Genomic DNA, 23227 nt, shown 5'->3' with positions numbered 1-23227 from the left:
AGGTAGTGTGAGTTTGAGTCAAATGTCCCAAACTTCAGATTATAAGGTTGTATTTGTTGGTGAGTGCAAAAAATTCTAGAGTGGCTCCTATACTTGAGTCTAGGGCACAGACACAGTATCTCTGCCTGCTTTAATTTTGATAGCATTTTAAATAGCTCATAACAAAATACTTTAGACTGGTGCCTTAAACAACAGAAATTCATTTTTTCAGTTCTGAAGGCTCCAAATCAAAAGATTGAAGTGCCAACACGATTGGTATCTGCTGAAGGCTTTCTTTCTCTCTTGTACATGTAAACCTTATCTCTGTGTCCTAACATGGCAGTGGGGAGACAGAACTCTCTGGTGTCTCTTACAAAGACATCTTGTTGTGTGGGCCTCAGCTGTGACTTCATCTAAACCTAATTATATTCCATAGTCTCCTTATCTAAATACTGCCATGTTGGGAGTTATTCCTTCCACATATGAATGGGGAGGGGGATAGATAGAATTCAATTGTAGTTACTCTACTTTCTGCACTAGAGTTGAACTGGTTTTGTTTTTTCGTTTTGATAGATTACAGAGTCTCTAAATTGCTGAGACTGGCCTTGAAATCACAGTCCTCCTTTCTCAACCTCCCCAGCCTGTAGGATTACAGGCATGTGCCATCACATGTGGCTTTTGATTAAAATTCATATTCTAAGAATAACAACTCATTCCAAAAGTGGTTGTGTTTTATTATTGTCATCGTATCTTGACTTTCTAGAGAAGTGGTCCCATGAAATTGGAATTAATGCACTTAAGAGATGAAAGATGACCCAGTGATATACAGGAAAAGGATGTTGAAATATCTATTAGGTATTTATCCTAGAAAAGTTATCTGAATATTGAGTGAGAATTGACAGTATATCAACACATATTGGGCGTTTATGCTCAAATTTTTTGCTGAGAGAGATTCATGAAGTTTGGAGACCACTGCTCCAGAGTACCCTTTTGCAGAAGTTATAAAATAAAATTCGACTTATCTATACCATCTCTGGAATTACTACAGGTAGAGTGACCCTTATATGAAATGCTTGAGACCAGAAGTGTTTCACATTTCAGAGTTTTTCAAATTTTGGAATATTTGTATAGACTTTACTGGTTGAGCATCTCTAATAGGATGAAAATCTGAAGTGCTCTGAAATCTGAAACTTTTTAATTGTAATGTCAGAGGTCAAAAAATTTTAGATTTTGGACACCCCCCCCCCCCCCCCCAGGGATTGAACCCAGGAATGCTTAACCACTGAGGCACGTTACCAGTTCTTTTTTTTTTTTTAAATAGCTAGAGAAAATAAAGTTCAAAGAAGGTTCAATAGCTCATGTGAGGGCATGAAGTATGCTAAATGGCTTGGCTCACATACTGAAATCCTGGACTTCTGGTTTTTTAGTCTAGGAATGATTTTACTAAACTCTGTGGCTTCTGTCTGTTAACTGAGTGATTAAACAGGGTTGACCTAAGTTTTTTTTTTTTTTCCCTTGGATACTGAGAATTGAACTCAGGGGCACTCAACCACTGAGCCACATCCCCAGCCCTATTTTGCATTTTATTTACAGACAGGGTCTCACTGAGTTACTTAGTGCCTCACTGAGTTACTTAGTGCCTCGCTAAGTTGCTGAGGCTGGCTTTGAAAGCTATCCTTGAGTCAGCCTCCCCAGCTGCTGGGATTACAGGTGTGTGCCATTGCACCCAGCTTGACCTAAGTATTCACAGGGTTTTTGCTTTATGAATTTAGCAATAAATTCTAACAGCTGTTTTCCTCTAAGAGAAGATTTGTTCTTGAAAGAACCTTAAGCCAGGTCCCACCAAAACTACTCAATAACCTCTTGGTATAAGTTGAACTTCCTGGCTCCCTCTTTCCCACATCTCAGAGCTGGATATGAATATAGTCTCTGGCTGTTACTGACCATGGCGTTGGAAAAGCAAATATATGTTTTAGAGCAGATATGACTCTATAAAGTTCAGGCAGTTTGGACTATTGTAGAAGTTGATTAGTTTTGAGAAAGATTCTCTGGAGCTGTCTTTCTAGATTCTTATCTGGGAGTGGATAATAGTAGGGTGAGAAGTATGATATGGTAAGCAGTTTTAATTCCGGGGTAGAAAAATATCATATCCATTCCCAGTTGACCACAAGACTATATTGCTTATACCTTTAGTTTTTAATCTTTGTAAAGTAGTACAATTATTTTCCCCATGTCATAGGACTTTTGCAATTAATATAATAAGTTTTACACCAATTATGGGGGAAAAGATACTGCTAAGATGCTAAAGAATATAAACAGACTATTGAGAAGGAAAAGCAAGTGCTGTGTTAGGAATGCTGTATAGAAATATACACTTCAAAGTTAGAGGAAAACAGCCTGCTTACAAATGGCTCTTCACTGTATTCTTTATGTGGCTTCTCATGTTCTTTTAGTTGACATTGTCTTTTACCATCTCCCATCCAGATGTCTTTTCCTTATATTTAACTTCAGCCCTGTTCTTGTAGTATTTCTACTACCCAACCCTGCCCTACAGTGAGCAGCTGTCTCTTGGCAGAGGATACTTTTTATGAAGCAGCATGGGTTTCTGTAGAGGAGAGTACGGGGTAAAGATAAGGATGGGAGCCGGGCACAGAGGCACACCCTGTAATCCCAATTGTTTGGAAGGCTGAGACAGGAGAATCATGAGTTCAAAGCCAATCTCATCAACTTCGAGGCACTAAGCAACTCCGTGAGACCCTGTCTCTAAATAAAATATAAAATAGGGCTGGAGTTGTGGCACAGTGGTCAAGTACCCCTGGGTTCAATTCTTGGTATCCAAAAAAAAAAAAAAAAAAAAAAAGATAATTGTTATGGGAATGAAAGAGCTGTTGAAAGATTAGAGGCCAGTGTGCCTGGGCCCAAGGACTGGGGTCATAATCATACTTTGTCTTTTACCAGTGCCTTTTGTCCAAGGCCCTGAAAGGGCTTAACAAAATTCTGGTCTGAATAACATTATTCTTTACTCTTTGAAATTTGCTAGAGGTGGCAGTAAGGCCCTGGGGTGCGGGTGGGAATGATCGTGCTATAGTGGCACAAAGGAAATAAGCTAGATAGCCTGGTTCCTAGTTAGAATTTTGCCAGAATGACAAGTCTGATGAAAGTTGTTGGTATTAGGTGAAAGTTTGCCATTGTTTAAAATGAACTGAGGTGGTTTAATGGAAATGCCCTTTTCTTTCCCACCTTTGTACATGGTGACTGTAAGTACTAAAAGGGGGGAAATTTTAAGAGATTTTTTTTAGGAGTCTTAAGTGCTCTTGAGTTCAAGTATAAGAAGCTGTGCTTCTTATATTCCTAAGTATCTATGTTTGTACTAAGCTTGAAACTAGGAGTCTTGAGTGAACATAAAGCCCAAGTTCAGTAATTAACAATAGCTTGATTTATATTGTTTATTTCTGTATAAAATGATATTCAGAATCTGACTCACCTTTTCATGTTGTGAAAATAAGAGTTTTACAGAGTTTGTGGATACATATGAATATTGCTTAAAACAGAATACCCTTGTCTACAGAAAAGTGCTGAAGCTAGCTTTCTGTGTTGAGTTGAGGCTCTTTGCCTGCAATACCCTGTCATTTGATTTGTGCCTGCTGTTTCAGGTTTTCGGTTCCTTCTTACCCATCTGAAAAAAAATTGCCAGTTATTCAGTGAATAAGGTTAAAGAGATGGCAGTTGACTTCCCCAAATATGTTCCTTTTTGGAGTAGACACGGGGGTGGGGGGGGGGGGAATCCTGACATGCTTTTCTGTAGCTGAGAAGCCCTGTTAAGCACACATAACAAAAATCATTTTTATAAAACTGACAAAGTCTATACATTGTTAAATCTCTTTGCCCCTTTTGTAGTCTTTCTGAGGTTAATTGTTTTCTAATTATTTCATTTTCTTCCTCTCCCAAATCCAGGCTGGCTATAGCAAACATCATTCAAGATGTCCAGCAAAGGAAGCAGCACAGATGGCAAAACAGACTTAGCTAATGGTAAGGGGCCAAAATGAAGGTGAAGCTATTTTTACTATGAACTGAGGTCCTCCTCCCTGCAAGACATGGGAGGATTTTTGTGGGGGAAGAAACCCTTCTTGGGTTGTTTTCAGTATAGGGAAACACATTATCTGGTACTTTTTTCCTTCAAATTTTTGTTTTCAGAAAATCAATAACATGTCAAGAGGTTTAGAATTCTGAAAGGCTGTACAGGTAGGCTGAACCTAGGAAATGCTATTAATGAAGGAGAAAAACAAGACCTAATTGATGATGGGAACAGGGAGATTTTGGGGAAAGATGAGGTTCTCCAGTTATATTGAGAGGTCTCTTTCCATGATAAATAAGAGTTTCTTCATTAGAGGTATTAGATAAGAGATGAAGTTACCAGGCTGGGGATATAGCTCAGTGATAAAGTGCATGCTTAGCATGTTTAAGCCCTGAGTTTAGTCCCTGGTGCCAAAATAAAATAAAAAAATGAGTTACAACCCTAACCAACGAGGATTGGGCCTGCCTTCCTTTTTTTCCCTCCCCTCCTTTTTCACTAGGATTAGTTGAAAGGCACAGAGTTCCAGAGGGATTTAAGTTAAACTATTGATTTGGAGCTTGGTCATTAGTTTAGATCAGGGATTGGCAAATTATAACCTACAAGCCAAAGCCAGCCTGCCACTTATTTTTGTAAAAGTTTTATATCCATTCATTTATGTGGTGTCCATGGATTGTTTTTGTTCTAATGGGGTTGAATAGCTGTGAGAGTGCCGTATGATCTGCAGATACTAACATTTTTGCTGTCTGGCCCTTTACAGAAGAAATTTGCCAACTCCTGAACTAGATCATGATCATTGACAGTTGGGGCCTTGTTGCTGAGTGTGTAATACGTTCTGGCCCTTGTATTAATGTGGTAGGACTTTCAGAGTCTGAATTTGTTAATATTAATAATTTCTAAGAGTTTTGGTGTTTTATTTTTCCTCTCCCCACATACTTGTTAGGTGTGGTGTTTTTAATCCCTTCTTAGCACTTCCCAGCTCAAGCTCCAATTGCATTTCAAACTATATCTCTCTAACTTTTGAAGGATTGGAGGGTAGTGGGAATTGAACCCAGGGTTCTTTACCACTGAGGCACATGCCCAGCCCTTTTAATTTTTTTATTTTGAGACAGGGTCTTGCTCAGTTGTTTAGGGCCTTGCTGAGTTGCTGAAGCATATGTAACAGTCTCAGCAAATGTGGTTCTGTTATTTTTCCCTTTTCGCTCCAACTCCTATCCCAGTTGATTTTCACACTGTGCTGTCAGTTGAGGTGCTTCTATGTCACCCATCCTTCCATCAAAACAAAGCATTTGTATTGTTATATGTTTTATGTACTGGATTTTGTCTAGAAGTTCCATTTCTTCAAGGATCTTCACAAATTACTGCCCTAAGCCAGATGGCTAGTTAGTAAGGTGCTCCAGTTTTAAATCCCTAAACATCAATATTGGAATATTAAACATCATATTGGAGTCAACAGCTGATCTGTCTTCCCCTAACAAGTTTTAGGTCTGGCAAGATAAAATTTGTAGTCATCTGAGGAAATATTTCTTTTTTAGTTGTAGTTGGACACAATACCTTTATTTTATTTATTTATTTTTATGTGGTGCTGAGGATCAAACCCAGGGCCTTGCATGTGCTAGGCAAGCGCTCTACTGCTGAGCCATACTCCCAACCCTCTCAACAACTTTTTTTTGTTTCAGGGGTACTGGGAATTAAACCCAGGGCCTCATGCATGTTAAGCAAACACTCTGCCACTGAGCTACATCCCCAGCTCTTTTTATTGTTTTATTTTAAGACATGTCTTACTAAGTTACCCAGACTAGCCTCCAATTTGGAATTCTTCTGCCTCCGTCTCCTAAGTCCCTGGGATTACAGGTGTGTGCCACTGTACCCAGCTGGAGATTTTCTTATAGACAGTCTAATTATTTGCTGCAACTAATGGATGTCTATCCACCATCCACCAGGACAGAACCTAAGTGGTTGCATCAGGCACACTTTTGTATAATATTCCAATGCTTAGCCTCTCAAGAAGTTATTATAGATTGTCCTGTAGTTCTTTGCTTTTATTGAAATTCATTTATGTGTGTGTTGCTTTGATCTTAATTTTTTCAATTTCTGTTCTTTATAAGATTTCCTCTCAGAAGTACTCTTTATGAGCATTTATAATGGAAACACTTTGACTGAAGTTTGTTTCTTAGTCTTTTGATGTAATGGTTTCTTACAGTGGGAAATCCCTCTGATAACTATGCTAATCCTGTTTCCTTATTTTTGCCTCTCACCTATTGATTCTTCATCAATGTGCAGGAAGCCTGTCTAGCAGTCCAGAGGAGATGTCTGGAGCTGAAGAGGGAAGAGAGACATCCTCAGGCATTGAAGTAGAGGCCTCAGATCTGAGTTTAAGCTTGACTGGGGATGATGGTGGCCCCAATCGCACCAGTACAGAAAGTCGAGGCACAGACACAGAAAGCTCAGGTGAAGAAAAGGACTCTGACAGCATGGAGGACACTGGCCATTACTCCATCAATGATGAAAACCGAGTTCATGACCGCTCAGAGGAAGAGGAAGAAGAAGAAGAGGAGGAAGAAGAACAACCTCGGCGCCGTGTACAACGCAAGCGAGCTAACCGTGACCAGGACTCATCAGATGATGAGCGAGCCTTGGAGGACTGGGTGTCCTCAGAGACAACAGCCCTGCCCCGACCTCGATGGCAGGCCCTCCCTGCCCTTCGGGAACGGGAGCTGGGTTCAAGTGCCCGCTTTGTGTATGAAGCCTGTGGGGCAAGAGTCTTTGTACAGAGGTTCCGCCTGCAGCATGGGCTTGAGGGCCATACTGGTTGTGTCAATACCCTGCACTTTAACCAGCGCGGCACCTGGCTGGCCAGTGGCAGCGATGACCTGAAGGTGGTAGTGTGGGATTGGGTACGGCGGCAGCCAGTACTGGACTTCGAGAGTGGCCACAAAAGTAATGTCTTTCAGGTGAGGCAAGGATTCATAATAGCAACTGAGAGAATCAGACATGAATCAGACAAATCTGAGTTGCTGCTTAGAGTGGAAGCTGAAAGTGAGTTTTGGTAGGAATTAGACATCAGGACTCTACATTGGTTCCCTTAATGACACTGAAGGCCCATGGTAACTTTTTATCTCCTTGCATGTAAGCATTAGAAGCTTCATTATAGGTTCTTGGAACTTATCCGGAAGATATTATAGATGCTATGGTAGAAGGTAATATAGTATTAAGAGCATGGACTCTTGAACCAAACTGGCTAGATTCAAATTCTGGCCCTAACATGTAATAACTATGTGAAGCTGAGCAAGTTATTTAACTTGTAAGATGGAACTGAGAGCAGAAAGAATTATGAGGATTAAATAACAGTTGATAGGCTAGGATGTAGTTTGGTGGTAGAGTTCTTGGGCTAGAATGTGTGAGGCTCTGGGTTCTAGCCCCAGCACTACAAAAAAAAAAAAAAAAAAATAGCAAAAGCAATGGAAGCTAAGCACTTAGAACCATGGCTGATACTTAATAACATTTGCTAGAAACTAGCTAAGATTGTTATTATTCCTTGGAGATTTTACTCCTTTGCCCCATCCTCCATATTAATATTAGCTCTTCATCCATAAAATTTGTTCTTTTTCTTTTTCCCTGTATTTCATAATTTCCTTTTCCTTTGTGGCAAAATTCGTTTGCTTTCTGAATATTTCTTACTTTCTCTCCTATTAGGTACATTCTAATTCACATGAGCTTTTTTTTTTTTTTTTTAGAGAGAGAGAATTTTAATATTTATTTTTTAGTTTTCGGCGGACTCAACATCTTTGTTTGTTTGTATGTGGTGCTGAGGATCGAACCCAGGCCGCATGCATGCCTGGCGAGTGCGCTACTGCTTGAGCCACGTCCCTAGCCCCTCACATGAGCTTTTAATCATGTACTACCTCACCCTTACAGAGTTAACTGAAATTTCCCTTTACATCAGAGGAAGTTTTTTCTATCACTTTTCTTTAACTCCTAGATGAAATTAGGTTTATTCAGCTGTATGAATAGAAAAGCACCAGGCACAGTGGTGCACATCTGTAATCCTAGCCACCTGAAGCAAGATTGCCCAAGTTCAAGGCCAGCATGGGCAACTTAGTGAAACCCTCAGCAACTTAACAAGACCCTGTCTCAAAATTTTTTTTAAATGGGGGTGGTGGGGTCTGAGATGCTTGCATAGCATACACAAAGTCCTGAACTCAATCCCCAGCATTTCAAAAGAAAAAAAAAATGTTAAAAAAGGCTGGGAGCAAAGTTTAGTGGTAAAGCACACCTGGCTTTAATCTCTAGTACCCCCCAAAAAACAAAAAGAACAGGAAAGCTACATCTAGCTTTCATGCAAGAAAAAAGTGTGAACTTGGATCATCATCTCATTTTTTTCCTCTCACATTCGTCTTTTCAAATTTCTTATGTATCTTTTTTTTTTTTTAATTCTTAATATTCCAGGCCAAATTCCTTCCCAATAGTGGTGATTCCACCCTGGCAATGTGTGCCCGTGATGGGCAGGTTCGGGTAGCAGAACTGTCTGCCACACAGTGCTGCAAGAATACAAAGCGTGTGGCCCAGCACAAGGGAGCATCCCATAAGGTAAGAACGTCCTTACTCCAAAGTTTGTGAGTGTAAGCTAGATATGGTAGCACATGCCTGTGATTCCAGCTACTTGGGAACCTGAGGCAAGAGGATCGCAAGTTCAAGTCCAACCTAGTCAACTTAGCAAGACCCATTTTCAAAATAAAAAGGGTTATCAATGCAACTTGGTGATAGGGCACCCTGGGGTAACTCCCCAGAACTGCACAGAATAGTGAAAAAAAAAAAAAAGTTTGTGAGTCCAAATCCTTTATGGATATCAGCCATTATCACCCTTTTCTCTACCCATTGTGTTCCTTTTGTTATGGTAATCTGCCTCACCTTTTTCAGTGCTAAGATTGGTTAAGAAGGGAGCAAAAAAAAAAAAACAACCCAAGCAAAGTATAAAGTATATCATTGGTCAGATCACATACTTATAGCATTCCGTTGAATTATATCTCGCTCCTAAGCTGAGCTATGGTTGATTTGGAGATCCTTGAGATCTCATGCTTTCCAAACCCCTTAAGGTTATTCTGATTGTTTTTAGAACGTTTCTAACAGTCCCAGAGTGCTAGTAGTTGGTTCCTCAAATGTTAGAGCTCCAGCTTCTCTGCTTACAATTCAAACTCACAAGTTACACTATTTCTGGAAGCCACATTTAGAGCTGTGAATATAGGCCAAATGGTCACGGTGTTAGCTAGTAAGGAACTAAGAGCTGTCCAGTCTCAAGGAAGGTATTGTGTTTTTCAGTGTCATCAAAAGAGGATGGTTTAAAAAAAAAAAAGATTGTACTCTCTTCTTTCAAACCGTAATATGTAGCATCCTTTTCCAATTCAGGTGCTTCAGGAAACGTGAAAATCACCTATTTCTTAAACCTTTCCCCGACCCACTAGATAACTACTTTTTAGAACTAGGATGTAGGGAATGAAGCTTGGAAAAAGAAGAGAATTTGATTGCCATGTTTCTCCATATCTGAAGGCATAGAATTGATTTTTTAAAAAATATTTTTTTAGTTATAGATGGCAATATCTTTATTTATTTACTTTCACGTGGTGCTGAGGATTGAACCCAGTACCTCACATGTGCTAGGCAAGTGCTCTACCACTGAGCTACAACCCCAGCCCATGAAATTGATTTTTGAGAATGAACTTTTCATGACTGATATTCTCCTTTGGTATCTCTATTTTGATCCTTTGGGACTTAGTTAAAATTGCAAATCATCTGTCTTTTTTGAGTTGTATAGAATAAGCAGACTTTGAATAGTTCACAGAATAAGAGTGAGTGGGGAGCTGGGGTTGAGGGCTCAGCAGTAGAGCGCTTGCCTAGCACGTTCAAGGCCCTGGGTTTGATCCTCAGCACCACATAAAAAATAAAAATATTGTGTCCAACTAAAAAATAAATATTAAAAAAAAAAAAAAAAAAAGAGTGGGGCTTAAGTTATCTCCCTTCCTAGGATTTTACAACAACAGAAAAGGCAGACATTTCTCTTGCTGAGACATTTTATATGCAGCTCTTCCTAAAAGTAAAGGAGTGGGAACTAGCCTGACTAAAATTCTGAGCTTTAAAAACCTTATCCCTTTTCCTTTGTCTCCTTCAGTTGGCCCTGGAACCAGACTCTCCCTGTACGTTCCTGTCTGCAGGTGAAGATGCAGTTGTCTTCACTATTGACCTGAGACAAGATCGGCCAGCTTCGTGAGTATAGCAATAATATCTATAAAATACCATTCCTTGGCCTTGAAAATATTTTTTTTCTTTTTTTAAAAATATTTTTAGTTGTAGATGGACACAATACTTTTATTTAATTTATTTATATGTGGTGCTGAGGATCGAACCCAGTGTCTCACACATACTAGACAGACGCTCTACCACTAAGCCATAGGCCCAGCCTGGACTTGAAAATATTTCATGTGTCCCAATAATGCTTAGCTCTCAGGTCCATCAGAATAGTACCTTTCTGTCTATGGTAAGAGATAGTTTAAGGTTTAGAATTCCTTACTTTTTATCCCTGTTTCTCAGCATTTTGCTTTCATTTCTCAGTTGGTGTTTTTTATATGTGGACTTCAATAACTTGAACTCATCCTTTCCAGCCACTTAGGTACCATTCATCTTATAAAGAAGCATTACATATTAGTTTAGAGAGACAGGATCATATAAATTTGCAGTTCAGTTAATATTATAGACAATCATAAGATAGACCTTGAAAAATATATTGATAGCTATAGTAGAGTTCTGACATACCACAGCTCATTTGTACATGAATTTGAGATACATGATTTACGTATAAATTATTTTAATTCTGTGATACCATAGAAAAAAGCACAGCATCTTGTTTGGATATAGGTAGACCTGTCCTAGTTCAAATCTTAACTCAGGCCCTACTAGTTATGACCTATGTAATATTTTGAACCTCAGTTTCTTTGTTTTTACAAATATAATAATATCTACCCTGACTTAATAAACAGATACATTTTAAGAGATTCATAGACAAAATATTAATGCTTCTTGTGTATCCCCTATTTGTGCAGCTATTGATAACCACTGTTAGTAATTCTTTTTAAATATTTATTTTTTTAGTTGTAGTTGGACACAATATCTTATTTTATTTATTTTTATGTGGTGCTGAGGATCGAACCCAGGGCCTCACACATACTAGGCAAGTGCGCTACTGCTGAGCCACATCTTTTTTATACACACACACACACACATACATATCACAAGCCTCGACTTGTTAGTAATTTTGAAAACATTTCCAGATCCTTTTGTATATATTTGTGTACCTAGGTATGTATATACCTAGTACACAAATGTGTACATACCTAGGTACACAAATATATACTGCCCTCCATAAATGGGCTAATTATATGTATGCATACATGTATACTTTTGCAATTTGCTTTTTTAATATTATATTGTATTTTGGAGGTCTATGTCAGGCTATAAAAGCCTACCTAATTTTAAGTTTTATTTATTTTTGTGTGTGGTACTAGGAACTTCAGCACTGAGCTATATCCATAGTACTTTCATTTTTTATTTTGAGACAGGGTCTTGCTGAATTGATAAGGGTTTTACTAAATTGCTGTGGGTAGCCTTGAACTTGCAATCCTTCTGCTTCAGTCTCCTGAGCAAAAGCCTATTTAATTTCTTTTTTTAAGAGCTTTATAGTTACACATAGTAGTTGGATTCATCATAATGCTCAGCTCATACATCCATGGAAATTGATTTTAGTTCGTGATTTCCCCCTTTTCCCTCCCCTCCTCCTTTACCTTTCCCACTCTTTTTCCTCTTCCTTTCGCTCATCTATTAATTTCTGTTTGATTGGTTCTTTGTTATCCTATTCTTCCCTCCCCCTTTTCTTTATTTTATTCTAATATCCACGTATAAGAGAAAATATTCAACCTTTGAGATTCTGAGTTTGGCTTATTACACTTAGCATGATATTTTCCATTTCCATCCATTTACTGACAAATGCCCTAACTTGTTTTTTCTTTTCTTTCTTTTTTTTTTTTTTTTGTAGTAGGGATTGAACCTAGGAGCACTGAATCACTGAGCCACATTCATTCCTAGCCCTTTTTTTTTTTAATTTTGAGATGGGACTTTGCCAAGTTGCTTAGGGTCTTGCTAAATTGCTGAGGCTGGCTTTGAACTTGGGATTCTCCTGCCTCTGCTTTCCAAGCCACTGGGAACACAGGTGTGTGCCACCATGCCCAGCAGTTTCGTTATTTTTTATGGCTGAGTAGAGCTCCATCATACACACACACACACCCACACACATACACACATATACATATATACACCACAATTTCTTAATCCATTCATCTTTTGACAGGCATCTGGGTTGATTCTATAATTTAACAATTGTGAATTGTACTGCTATATACATTGAGGTGGCTGTATTGCTGTAATGTGCTAATTTTAGATCTTTTGGAAAAATACCAAGGAGTGGGATAGCTGGGTCACATGGTGGTTCCATCCCTAGATTTTTGAGGAATCTCTATACTTCAGCCTACCTAATTTTTAAACATGGCATATGTGTCATAACATTGGTACACCACTGTTTACTTCATCACTGCCTTGTTGATTGATACCTAGATTACTTATTGTCTTTTTAGATGTAAAAATTATAACAAATTTCATGGTTCAGTACCAATATTAGGAAAGGGATGTCAATGTTTTTATTTTTAAAGAGATATCTTGAAAAAGTTGTCAGGAAGATAGAATTTCAACAGCTGCTTAAATGATGGAAATGTTTCAGGCTTAGGAAAAGGATATGCTGGTTATTCATATACCCTTAAGAAGACGAAGTTTGGGAAATGGTGCTGGGTATATAGTGAAAGGGGAGCTGTGTGGTGGCACAGGCCTGTAATCCCAGTGACTCAGGAGGCTGAGGTACAAGGCCAACCTCATCAACTTAGTGAGACCCTGTCTCAAAATAAACAAAAAGTGCTGGGGGTGTAGCTCAGTGGTAAAGTACCCTGGATTTAATCTCCAGTATCCCATGCCCCCTCCCCACAAAAAAAAAAAAAAAAATACACAGAGTGGAAGGGAGTAAGCCTGAGTGTCAAGGGCTTTGCCCTCTAGTACAGATGATCCCCAACTTATGATGGTTTGACTTAATGATTTTTCAACGTTATGATGGTATGAAAATGATATTGATTCAGTAGAAACTACACTTTAAAAACTTGAAATTTTGATCTTTTCCTTTTTTTTTCTTCAACAAATAATGTATTTGAATATATAGATATACAGACCCAAATAGATACGCATACACACACACACACACACACACACACATACACACACACACATACACACATACACATAAATATCCATTTTTACGCATTTGGTAAAAAATTAAGCATATTCTTCTACAGCACCCTTTTTAAAAAGAGAGAATTTTTAAAATATTTATTGTTAGTTTTTGGTGGACACAACATCTTTATTTTTATGTGGTTCTGAGGATCGAATCCAGCATCCCGTGCATGCCAGGTGAGTGCGTTACCGCTTGAGCCACATCCCCAGCCCCTACAGCACCCTTTTTATACCTAATCATATAACTTGTAAGCCAATCCCTATTCATACATCTAGAACTGTCTTTTTTTTGAAGAATAATGAGATTTTATCCTGTAGATCAGGTTCAGAGGGAAACTACTATTCAGCCACAGGAATGGTTGAAATAATGGCTAGTGTAAATGAATTTGGCAGATTATTGAATTTGAAATAAAATGATATAGGCAGAAAATCTGGCTGAGAGCACAAACAATGGTAGGCAGCATGGAAAGTAAAGAGGGAAAATTGGAAAAACTTTTGCCCCTCTCTTTGGTCCTAGGGATTAAACCAAGGGTTATTTTACCACTGAGCTACATCTCCAGTCCTTTTTATTTTATTTTATTTTTTTTTAATATTTATTTTACATTTATGTGGTGCTGCCTCATGCATGCTAGATGAGCACTCTACCACTGAGCCACAACCCCAGCTCCTTTTTTATTTTTTGAGACAGGAAATTATTGAATTGTTGAGGGTCTTACTAAGTTTCTGAGGCTGGTTTCAAATTTGCAGTCCTCCTGCCTTAGCCTCCTAAGTCACTGGGATTACAGGCGCATGCCACGTCCTGGTACATTGGAGAAACTGGATTAGGAGGAGGCCCAGATTCTAGATTGGAGGCATAAGAGTATTTTAAACATTTTTGCTTTAGGAGTTAAAGAAGTAGTTTTACAGACTGGAATGAGGTGGAAGGCTGAATTGTGAAGGTCTCAGTCAAAAAATTCAAGCTGTTTTCATGTGTTCAGCTAGTACCTAAACACTTGCTTATATCATGCATTTTGTGTGTGTGTGAAGTTGGCATGGGGAATTTTTTGTATATAATTTTTTTGTACACTTTCTTTTAATGGAAAACTACAGAGATTTTAAAATCACAATCTCTCTACTTTGCCTAGAGCTGAACTGATTTTGACTATGTAGAGAGGATGCTAAAATTGTTTCTTTACAAAGAAACTCATTGTCATGGTTATATTTTTTCCTGTTTCCATAGCATCAAAAATGAATTAAACCTTAAAATAAAAAACAAAAGCTAAAGCTAAGTCCCTTTCTGTAGTTTCTTGATGTCTTACTTGTAAATTTATTAATCTCCATGATGTCAGATTTGACTGGACACTTAGATATGGGAAGAGTATTCATATTGCCACCTTTAGGCTGGGATACATTGTAGTTGTTAAGCCAGATTCTCCTCACTAAGCTTCTGAACTTTCTGTGGTTTCCCCGAGGCTCTTTGCCCTCCTATCACTCACCTGTCTTGTGTTACAACCAGGATAATTTGAAAATGTTTTCTCAGCCTTACAAAGAGCTATCTTCATAAGAATGTTCTCTTCTGCTTTCTTTTGGCATACCTCTAGGTTAGAAAACTATAGCTTTTTTTAAGTATGTGTTTTTTTTTTTGTTGTTTTTTTTTGTTTTTTAATGCTGAGGATTGAACCCAGGGCTTCACACATGAGTATTCCTACCACTGAGTTCTACATTCCCAGCTTTTTGATTTTTGAGACAGTGTCTTGCTAAGCCCTGACTGGCCTTGGACTTGCCATCCTCCTGCCTCAGCCTCCCAAGTATTTGGGATTACAGGCATGTGCCATTGTACCCAACTGTGTGTGTGTGTGTGTGTGTGTGTTTAGATGTTGATGGACCTTTATTTTATTCAAACCCAGTGCCTCACACATGCTAGTCAAGCTCTCTACCACTGAGCCACAACCCCAGCCCCTTAGTATATATTTTTAAAAGCTAGGGAGTTTTTTGGGGGCGGGGGGCAGGTACCAGGAATTGAATTCATGGGCACTTGATCATTGAGCCACATCCCCAGCCCTATCTTGTATTTTATTTAGAGACAGGGTCTCACTTCTGCTGAGGCTGGCTTTGAACTCAAGATCCTCCTGCCTCAGCCTCCCGAGCCATTGAGATTACATGTGTGCACCACTGTGCTTGGCTTTAAAGCTAGGTTTTAAGTGGCATTTTTCCAGAATCTGGGAGACACACTCTGACCTAAAGTTATTTTTTAACCCAGTGGTTCTGTAAATTTTTCTCCACTCCTCTCCAGGTGATTGGGAAGATATACAGTATTTACAAATAGAGGAGGGAACTGAATGGGTAACATCTCTTTTATGACTGGTTGTTATTGTGTTGGACTTCCTGAAGAGCATATACCTTTAACTTACATTTCTTAAGCAACACAAGAAAAAAATTTTACTGAATATTTTTTCCATCTTCAAAGTAGCATGTAGTGAATATTTGTGCTTTTTCATTTTTCATTGTCTAAGACAAACAAAAATAATTTTTCTTTCCAGATGAGAATATTTTCGTTTTCTTATTAGCCATACCTTTATTGCTGTCTTGGCTCTAATTTGTCATGACCATCTAGATCTTATGGAGACTAAAGTGTTGTGTATTTTTCTACTCTTACAGAAAACTGGTGGTGACAAAAGAGAAAGAGAAGAAAGTGGGGCTGTATACAATCTATGTGAATCCTGCCAATACCCACCAGTTTGCAGTAGGTGGACGAGATCAGTTTGTAAGGTGAGTCTATTGCTTTTCTGTGTTTTTGAGAGTTTGAGACTCTGGCACATTGTCTTTTAAAAAAAAAAAAAAAATCTGTAGGATTTATTGCAGGTTTTTAAAAATAAAAGGAGAGACCATTCTTAGTGTTCAAATTTGTGAACCTATTGCCATGTATTCCAGAATGGTGAAGGGTGAAATGCCTAGAAGTTCATTTACCACCATTTTAAATTTTTATCCTCTTCCAGAATGCTTAAGCACCTTCTGAGCTGTTCTGTTCCTTAATGTAAACAGTCTCTGAGAGATGGCTTTTCCTGTTATATAGATGACTTTGCATGTTTTAAAGAAACCCGATTAATTGATCAAGTTCTTTACTAGTAGCTAAGACCTAATTTCCAGCAGGTGCTGTTTTAGTGAATTTTCTACCATTTTCTTTTTCCTTTTTTGGTACTGGGGATTGAACCCAGGAGTACTTTACCACTGAACTTCATCTCTAGCCTTTTTTTTTTTTTTTTGAGACAGAGTCTTTTGTTGTTATTGTTTTAATTTTTTCCACATTTTTTTATTGATGCATTGTAAGTGTGCATAATGATGGGATTTGTTGTTGCATATTTGTGCATGTGCATAATATAACCATATAATTTGGCCAATATCACTCCCCAACACTTATCTCTTCCCTCCCTGCTTCTCATCCCTGATGTCTTTCCTTTATTGATGCCCCTCTCATTATCTCTGGTTTCTGCATATGAGAGAAAACATACAACCCTTGCCGTTCTGAGTTTGATTTATTTTGCTCAACATAATGGTCTCTATTCCATCTATTCTCCTGCAAATGACATGATTTCATTTTTCTTTATGGCTGAATAAAACTCCATTGTGTGTATATATACCATTCATTAGTTGATAGAGACCTAGGCTGGTTCCATAGTTTGACTGTTATGAAATGTGCTACTAAACCTGGGTATGCATGCATCACTGTAGAATGATGACTTTAATTCTTTAAGATAAATACCGAGGAGTGGTTTAACTGGGTCATATGGTAGTTCATGATTAATTTTTTGAGGAACCTCCATATTGATTTCAATCATGGTTATATTAATTTGCAGTTCCTCCAACAGTACAAAAGTGTTCCCTTTTTTCCACCTCCTCCCCAACACTTATTATTTGAATTCTTGAAGACAGCCATTCTGACTGGTGTGAGAAAAAATCTCAGTGTAGTTTTGATTTGAATTTGTATAATTGCTAAATTATATATATAAATATATATAAATATATTTATAAATATAAATATATATAAATATAATTGCTAAATTGTAATACATGAACATCTGTTCATGTATTACATAGTCCTTTGTATCCCCCCCACCCCCCATCCCCCGTGCTAGGAATTGAACCACTGAGCTACATCCCCAGCCCTTTTTATATTTTATCCTGAGACAAAGTCTCAGTGAGTAGCTGAGACTGGCTTTGAACTGAGACAGGTTTCTGAGGCCTTCATACTTGCAATCTCCCACCTCAGCCTCCCAAATTGCTGGGATTATAGGCAAGAGCCACTGTGCCCTATTTCTACCATTTTCATAAATAAATTGCCATTGCACTTGCAATTTTGTATATTGGTTTAGGATTTAGAAATAATTTGACTTGAAAACCCTAGGTGTGAACTGAGGGGTTTTGGCTCTCACTATCCTGAGCCATTTTCTTTATCTGTAGTGATAATCTTTGTTCCTATGAGCATTTGTTGAAACCCTGACTATTGAGGCAATGTTCTAAGGAAGCAGGCATCATGGGTTCAACCTCTAGTTAGTTTCCTTCTGATCTTTAGTAGGAAACTGTACCCATCCCTCTCCAGTTTTTATTTTAACTATATTTATTTGAGATTGTCAGTTTGAAAAAGAGAAGAGGCAGTATCACTAGAAAAATGAATGACTTTGCTTTCTTTTTCTTCTTCTTCTTCTTTTTTTTTAATTTGTACCAGGGATTGAACCAGCACTTAACCACTGAGCAATATTCCCAGCCCTTTTTATATTTTATTTTGAGACAGGGTCTCACCAAGTTTCTTAGAGCCTCAGCCTCCCAAATCACTGGGATTACAGGAATGACTCTGCTTTCTTTATGGTAGTTAAAAAGCATCATCTTCCTTTTGAAATCAGACCACATTTTGTAAATGTATTTTGAAATAAATTGTATTAATAAGAAATCATGGGGGGCTGGGGATGTGACTCAAGCGGTAGCGCGCTCGCCTGGCATGCGTGCGGCCCGGGTTCGATCCTCAGCACCACATACAAACAAAGATGTTGTATCCGCCGAGAACTAAAAAATAAATACTAAAAAATTCTCTCTCTCTCTCCTTCCCCCACTCTCTCTCTCCCACTCTCTCTTTGAAAAAAAAAGAAAAACAGAAGAAATTATGGGGATAATATTTTTAAAAACACATGAGAGATGACTTTACCTTGTTCAAGAATCCTGGACAGCTGGGCACAGTGGCACACACTTATAAGCACAGCAACTCAGGAGGCTAAGACAGGAGAATCACAAGTTCAAGGCCCATCTCAGCAATTTAGGAAAACTGTGTCTCAAAATACAAATGGCTGGGGATATAGGTCAGTGTAAAGTTCCCTTGGTTTCAATCTCTAATACCACTTTTTACTTTCTTGCTCTTTAAAAAAAAATTGCCATCAGGTGCAGTGGTGTATACCTGTAATCCCAGTGACTTGGGGGAGCTAAGACAGGAGAATCTCAAGTTCAAGGCCAGCCTCAGCAATTTAGGAAGACCCTGTCTCAAAAATAAAAAATAAAAGGCCCTGGGGATGTAGTTCAGTGGTGGTAAAATGCCCCTGGGTTCAATTCCCAGTACAAAAAAACACAAAACAAAAGTTTGCCAACCCTTGTCTAACATCATCATATATAGGATATAGTAAGTTCTTAATAAATGGAGAAAGGGAAGAAAATTCCTATAAAGTAGAAGGCCAAAAAGCATTACATACTGAGGAACACAGAATTCTACCATATTATCAAAAGGCATTCCATGAAGCTTGAGTGTTTCAATTTTTTTTTATTAATTTGCTGACTTGTTGAATCTTATAATGGCTTAGTGATATTTGAGAGCTGTTGATTTAAACTTAGTTAAGAGAAAAAAAAATTTGATTAACAGCTGATAAATCTGCTGAAAGAGTTGTAATTGATAGTGTAACCATCCCTCTGCCACCCACCTGGCTTTGTTATTGTTCATTTATCATGCATTTCCTGGGTAATTCTCTCTTTCTCCTTCCATTTCTCTCCCTCCTTCCTCCACTGCCCATCCCCCACCCCGCCTTTTGTGTGTGTGTGTGTGGTACTTGGAGTTGAGCAGGCCCTTGCACATGCTAGGCAACTCCTCTACCACTGAGCTTCATCCAGAGCCCTTTTTATTTTGATACTTTGAGACAGGACCTCTTTAAGTTGCCCAGGCTAGCTTCAAACTTCCTATCCTCCTGTCTCAGCCTCCCAAATGGCTATTGTGTAGAATATTGAAGCAGTGGTAGGCACCCATACTAAGGAGTTTGAACTTTATTCAGTTGGTTGTACAAAATCACTGAGGAGATACAATCAGGGAATTTACATAAAATTTAGCGTTTTACACATAATTCTGATGACAGTTCAAGCAGGGAAATTAGAAGGATAATGCTAATATCTAGGCAAAATATGATAAGTGGTGAAGAAAGCAAATATTTTCTAAAAACATACCCAGGGAGTAAAATTGACAAGACAGGAATTGCTATATAGGAGAGAAGGTACCTGATTTCTTGCTTGATCACTCCCATTTATGATAGTTCCATTATCAAAGATTCAGGGGAAAGGGATAGGTTTATAATGAGTTTGCTTTTGGGGAACCTATTATAACATCCATTTGTTAAGTAGATGTATGTCTGGAGCTCATATTAAGTATGATTTGGAAACACGGATTTAAGGCATTTATCCATATTTAGGAAGTAGTGCTTAAAGCATCAGTAAAGAAAAATATGCATAAGCAGTTTCTGGAGGTTTACATATTCTTTGGACTCCAGGTTAAAATTCCTTGGTATAAATAGTCAGATGAGAATTTAACACCAAGCCCCAGGGGAACATCAGCATTTAAGGGATAAACAAAGACAAACTCATGGACCCTACTGAGGAATGATTGGCCATCAAGGAAGGATGATGTTTCAAGGAAGCAGTTTGGATGAACAATGTCAGACCAAGAGAGAAAGCTTTGAAAAGTATCTTCTTAGCTTTGGCAGTTAGGTTACTAAAGATTTCAGCCTAAGAAGTTTAGTGGTAAATTGAGGGTAAAAGCCATATTGGAGTGGGTTGAGAAGTGAACAAAAAGTAAGGAAGTGAAAACATTGAATTTATATTGTTCTTTTGAGTAATTTGCAGAAGGAAAGAGAGAAAGCAACAGTAGAAAAGAAATGTTTGACAGTGATGAAAGGAGAGATTGAAAAATGGAACTAATTAGTCAAATGAATTCCCTGGGGATGATGAGATTAAGAGCATCTTTGGAGATTAGAGAAGACTACTGAATCAGGATAAAGACTGGATCTGCCTTCTCTTTCCTTAACGCATTTTCACACTTAGCACAATACTTGAAACATTTGTGCCATAAATATTTATGAAGCTTGAATTGGAAAGAGTAGGAATGCTGAAGGTAGTTTGCTTGATGGCAATAAAGGAAGGAGAGAAGGTCTTGAAGAAAATTGTGATTTTCTAATAGTTGTTGTGGGGTATGAGAGGGAGAACTGGCCAAATAAAAAAGAATCAGAGACCCATTCACTTACAAACAGCATGATCTCTGTCCAGGAGTAATAAATTCTTTGGGATAGGTAATATACATTTTAAAAGCTCTATGATGTTAGTTGTTTCAGTGGAATAAGCAGAAAGTGATATAAAAGTTGAAACTGGTAGAATTGAGGAAAGTACCAGCATGAACGAGTTAGGGTTTGAAAATGGATTGAGGAATGGAGGATCTTTATAAAAGAGCATGAACTGGAAGTTTGATGGGGAAAATATCCTTTATCTTCATCCATTTGCTTTCTGCCACTAATTGCATCTCTTTGAGGGATCATCTTATAAGTTTTGACATTTCTATTGCTTCTTCCATTGCAGGATTTATGACCAGAGGAAAATTGATGAGAACGAGAACAATGGTGTACTCAAGAAATTCTGTCCTCATCACCTGGTAAGATTCATGAAGGGCCAGTGACTCCTGGCTTCCCTGACTTGATCCCAAGTCGGCCTTTGAACTTATTGGTATAGTGGGAAAAGCAGAGCTTGCATTTTCACCTGGATTTGAATCTTGGCTTCCCAACTTACCAGCTTTGTGATCTTGGGCAGTCAGTTCACCTCTGTTAGCCTATTTTCTCATCAAGAAAGTAGAGAGAACAGTAACAGCCTTGGACCATCATGGTGAGGCCTAATGAAACCATGTATCTGAAATAAATGGCTAGCAGAGAGAAGACAACAAGGCCCTAAGACTTTCGTCTTTGAGATGGTCATGTTTCATTAGTTGTACTCCTATCTGTCTCTGTTTTTCTCTCATTCTCTGGGAGAAGATATAGGGGAGTTTGAAGGAAAACCTGTTCCTGAAGATGGTATGCCAAATGGGGGGGTGGGGCATCAGTCAGTATCTGCTCCTTATTGCAGGTGAACAGTGAGTCCAAAGCAAACATCACCTGTCTTGTGTACAGCCACGACGGCACAGGTACGTGAGCAGGGCCCAGCTCCTAGGCTGGCATGCCTCCTCTGTCTAGAGAGCTGCTGAGCCAGTGAGGCACGTGCCCTCCAGTGCTCACCACTGTGCTATAGCTCCAAGTGGAGCATCTGGGGAGTAGTTGCTGATGGTGAGCACATAGTGGGAGGATGCAGCAGTGACCCTTGGAGATGCCAGGCACCATTTGCAGAATGCTGCAGATGATATTTGGCAGGGCCTGTCCTGAAGCCCAGGCTACTTGGCCTGAGCAGGTTCTTATGCCTTTTCTCATCCTGAGTGAATGGATGTGATCTTCCTGAGATCTTCCTCTGCTACCCCTGGGTTGGCAGTGTGTTCCTAGTCTGCCCTTACAACTTCACTTGCCTGCTGTTCCAACTGAGTAAGATGGGTGTTACACCTGGGTATTAGGAGGGGGCACTACTGGCAAGAAGCCCCATCCCAACCCCCAACTCCTGATTCCTGCATTTTTCAGCCTTTGCCTTCACTGCTGTGTTCTTGTTCTTGGCAGAGCTCCTGGCCAGTTATAATGATGAAGACATTTACCTCTTCAACTCCTCTCACAGTGATGGGGCCCAATATGTTAAGAGATATAAGGGCCACAGAAATAATGCCACAGGTGAGACTGTTTTTCTAGGTTTCTGTGGCCAAATCCTATTGGCTTGGAGAACCGTAGTATTTTGTTCAGCTTGTACATAAGAAGTTACCTAAGGAATAGGCTTCTGTGTTCCTTGGGCAGTGAGAGTTGATCCCATTAGGCTGGCATTTTCATGTTTTCTCCACTTTGCTTGAGAGCATCTTCACTGCAGTAATGTTGCTTCTAATTGGTTTGAACATAAGACTTTACTAATTTTTTTTCCTTTTTCTCTGTATTTTAGGTAAATTTTTAGGCAAATTCCAAATGGGTACAAGAGCTTGTTAAGGAGTCAGGGAAAACCTGCTTTAGTCAGTGATGCTGAATTACTTAAAATGGGTCATAAGCTTGTAGAAGAGGATTTTTTTTTTTTTTTTTTTTTTTTTTTTTTTTTTTGAGTGAGGCGGAGGAGGAGTTGTGATAGTATCTTAAATTTGCAGTGAAGATTGACCTTTTTTTATTCAGTGTCTATGGTTTCCATACTTTGGGGCAAATTAGAGTCACCTGATAGTCTTTTATAAGTATCATTGCCTGGTGTCCACTCCCGTATGTTCTGATTTCATTGGTGTAGGGTGCAACTTGAGTGCTGGTACTTTTGTAAAGTTCCTGTTCTAATGTACAGAAAAGTTGGGGAATTACTGACTTTTGTTGTTACCATTCCTAACAGTCCTGTCATAATTTGACTTGGAGGCAGGAGTTACATTTACTTTTTCTT

General features: G+C 38.7%; 1 protein-coding gene across 5 annotated transcripts in view; it reads left to right on the top strand.

Moving 5' to 3' along the window:
* The window catches only part of Dcaf8 (DDB1 and CUL4 associated factor 8), a 46593-nt gene that overhangs the window by 15026 nt on the left and 8340 nt on the right, over positions 1-23227 (top strand). For all 5 annotated transcript variants that reach the window (XM_076862375.1, XM_076862373.1, XM_076862376.1 and 2 more), the window contains 8 exons: positions 3934-4008; positions 6335-7005; positions 8501-8641; positions 10218-10312; positions 16067-16177; positions 21278-21350; positions 21815-21872; positions 22390-22497. In XM_076862375.1, coding sequence (XP_076718490.1) covers positions 3960-4008; positions 6335-7005; positions 8501-8641; positions 10218-10312; positions 16067-16177; positions 21278-21350; positions 21815-21872; positions 22390-22497 — 1306 coding nt within the window. In that variant the 5' untranslated portion in view covers positions 3934-3959. The remainder of the gene's footprint in view (positions 1-3933; positions 4009-6334; positions 7006-8500; positions 8642-10217; positions 10313-16066; positions 16178-21277; positions 21351-21814; positions 21873-22389; positions 22498-23227) is intronic.

The sequence above is a fragment of the Callospermophilus lateralis genome, chromosome 7 (genome assembly GCF_048772815.1).
Source record: "Callospermophilus lateralis isolate mCalLat2 chromosome 7, mCalLat2.hap1, whole genome shotgun sequence".
In the NCBI taxonomy this organism is placed as follows: Eukaryota; Metazoa; Chordata; class Mammalia; order Rodentia; family Sciuridae; genus Callospermophilus; species Callospermophilus lateralis.
Note: the sequence above shows the minus strand (reverse complement) of the source record. Positions and strands in the feature narration are given on the sequence as shown.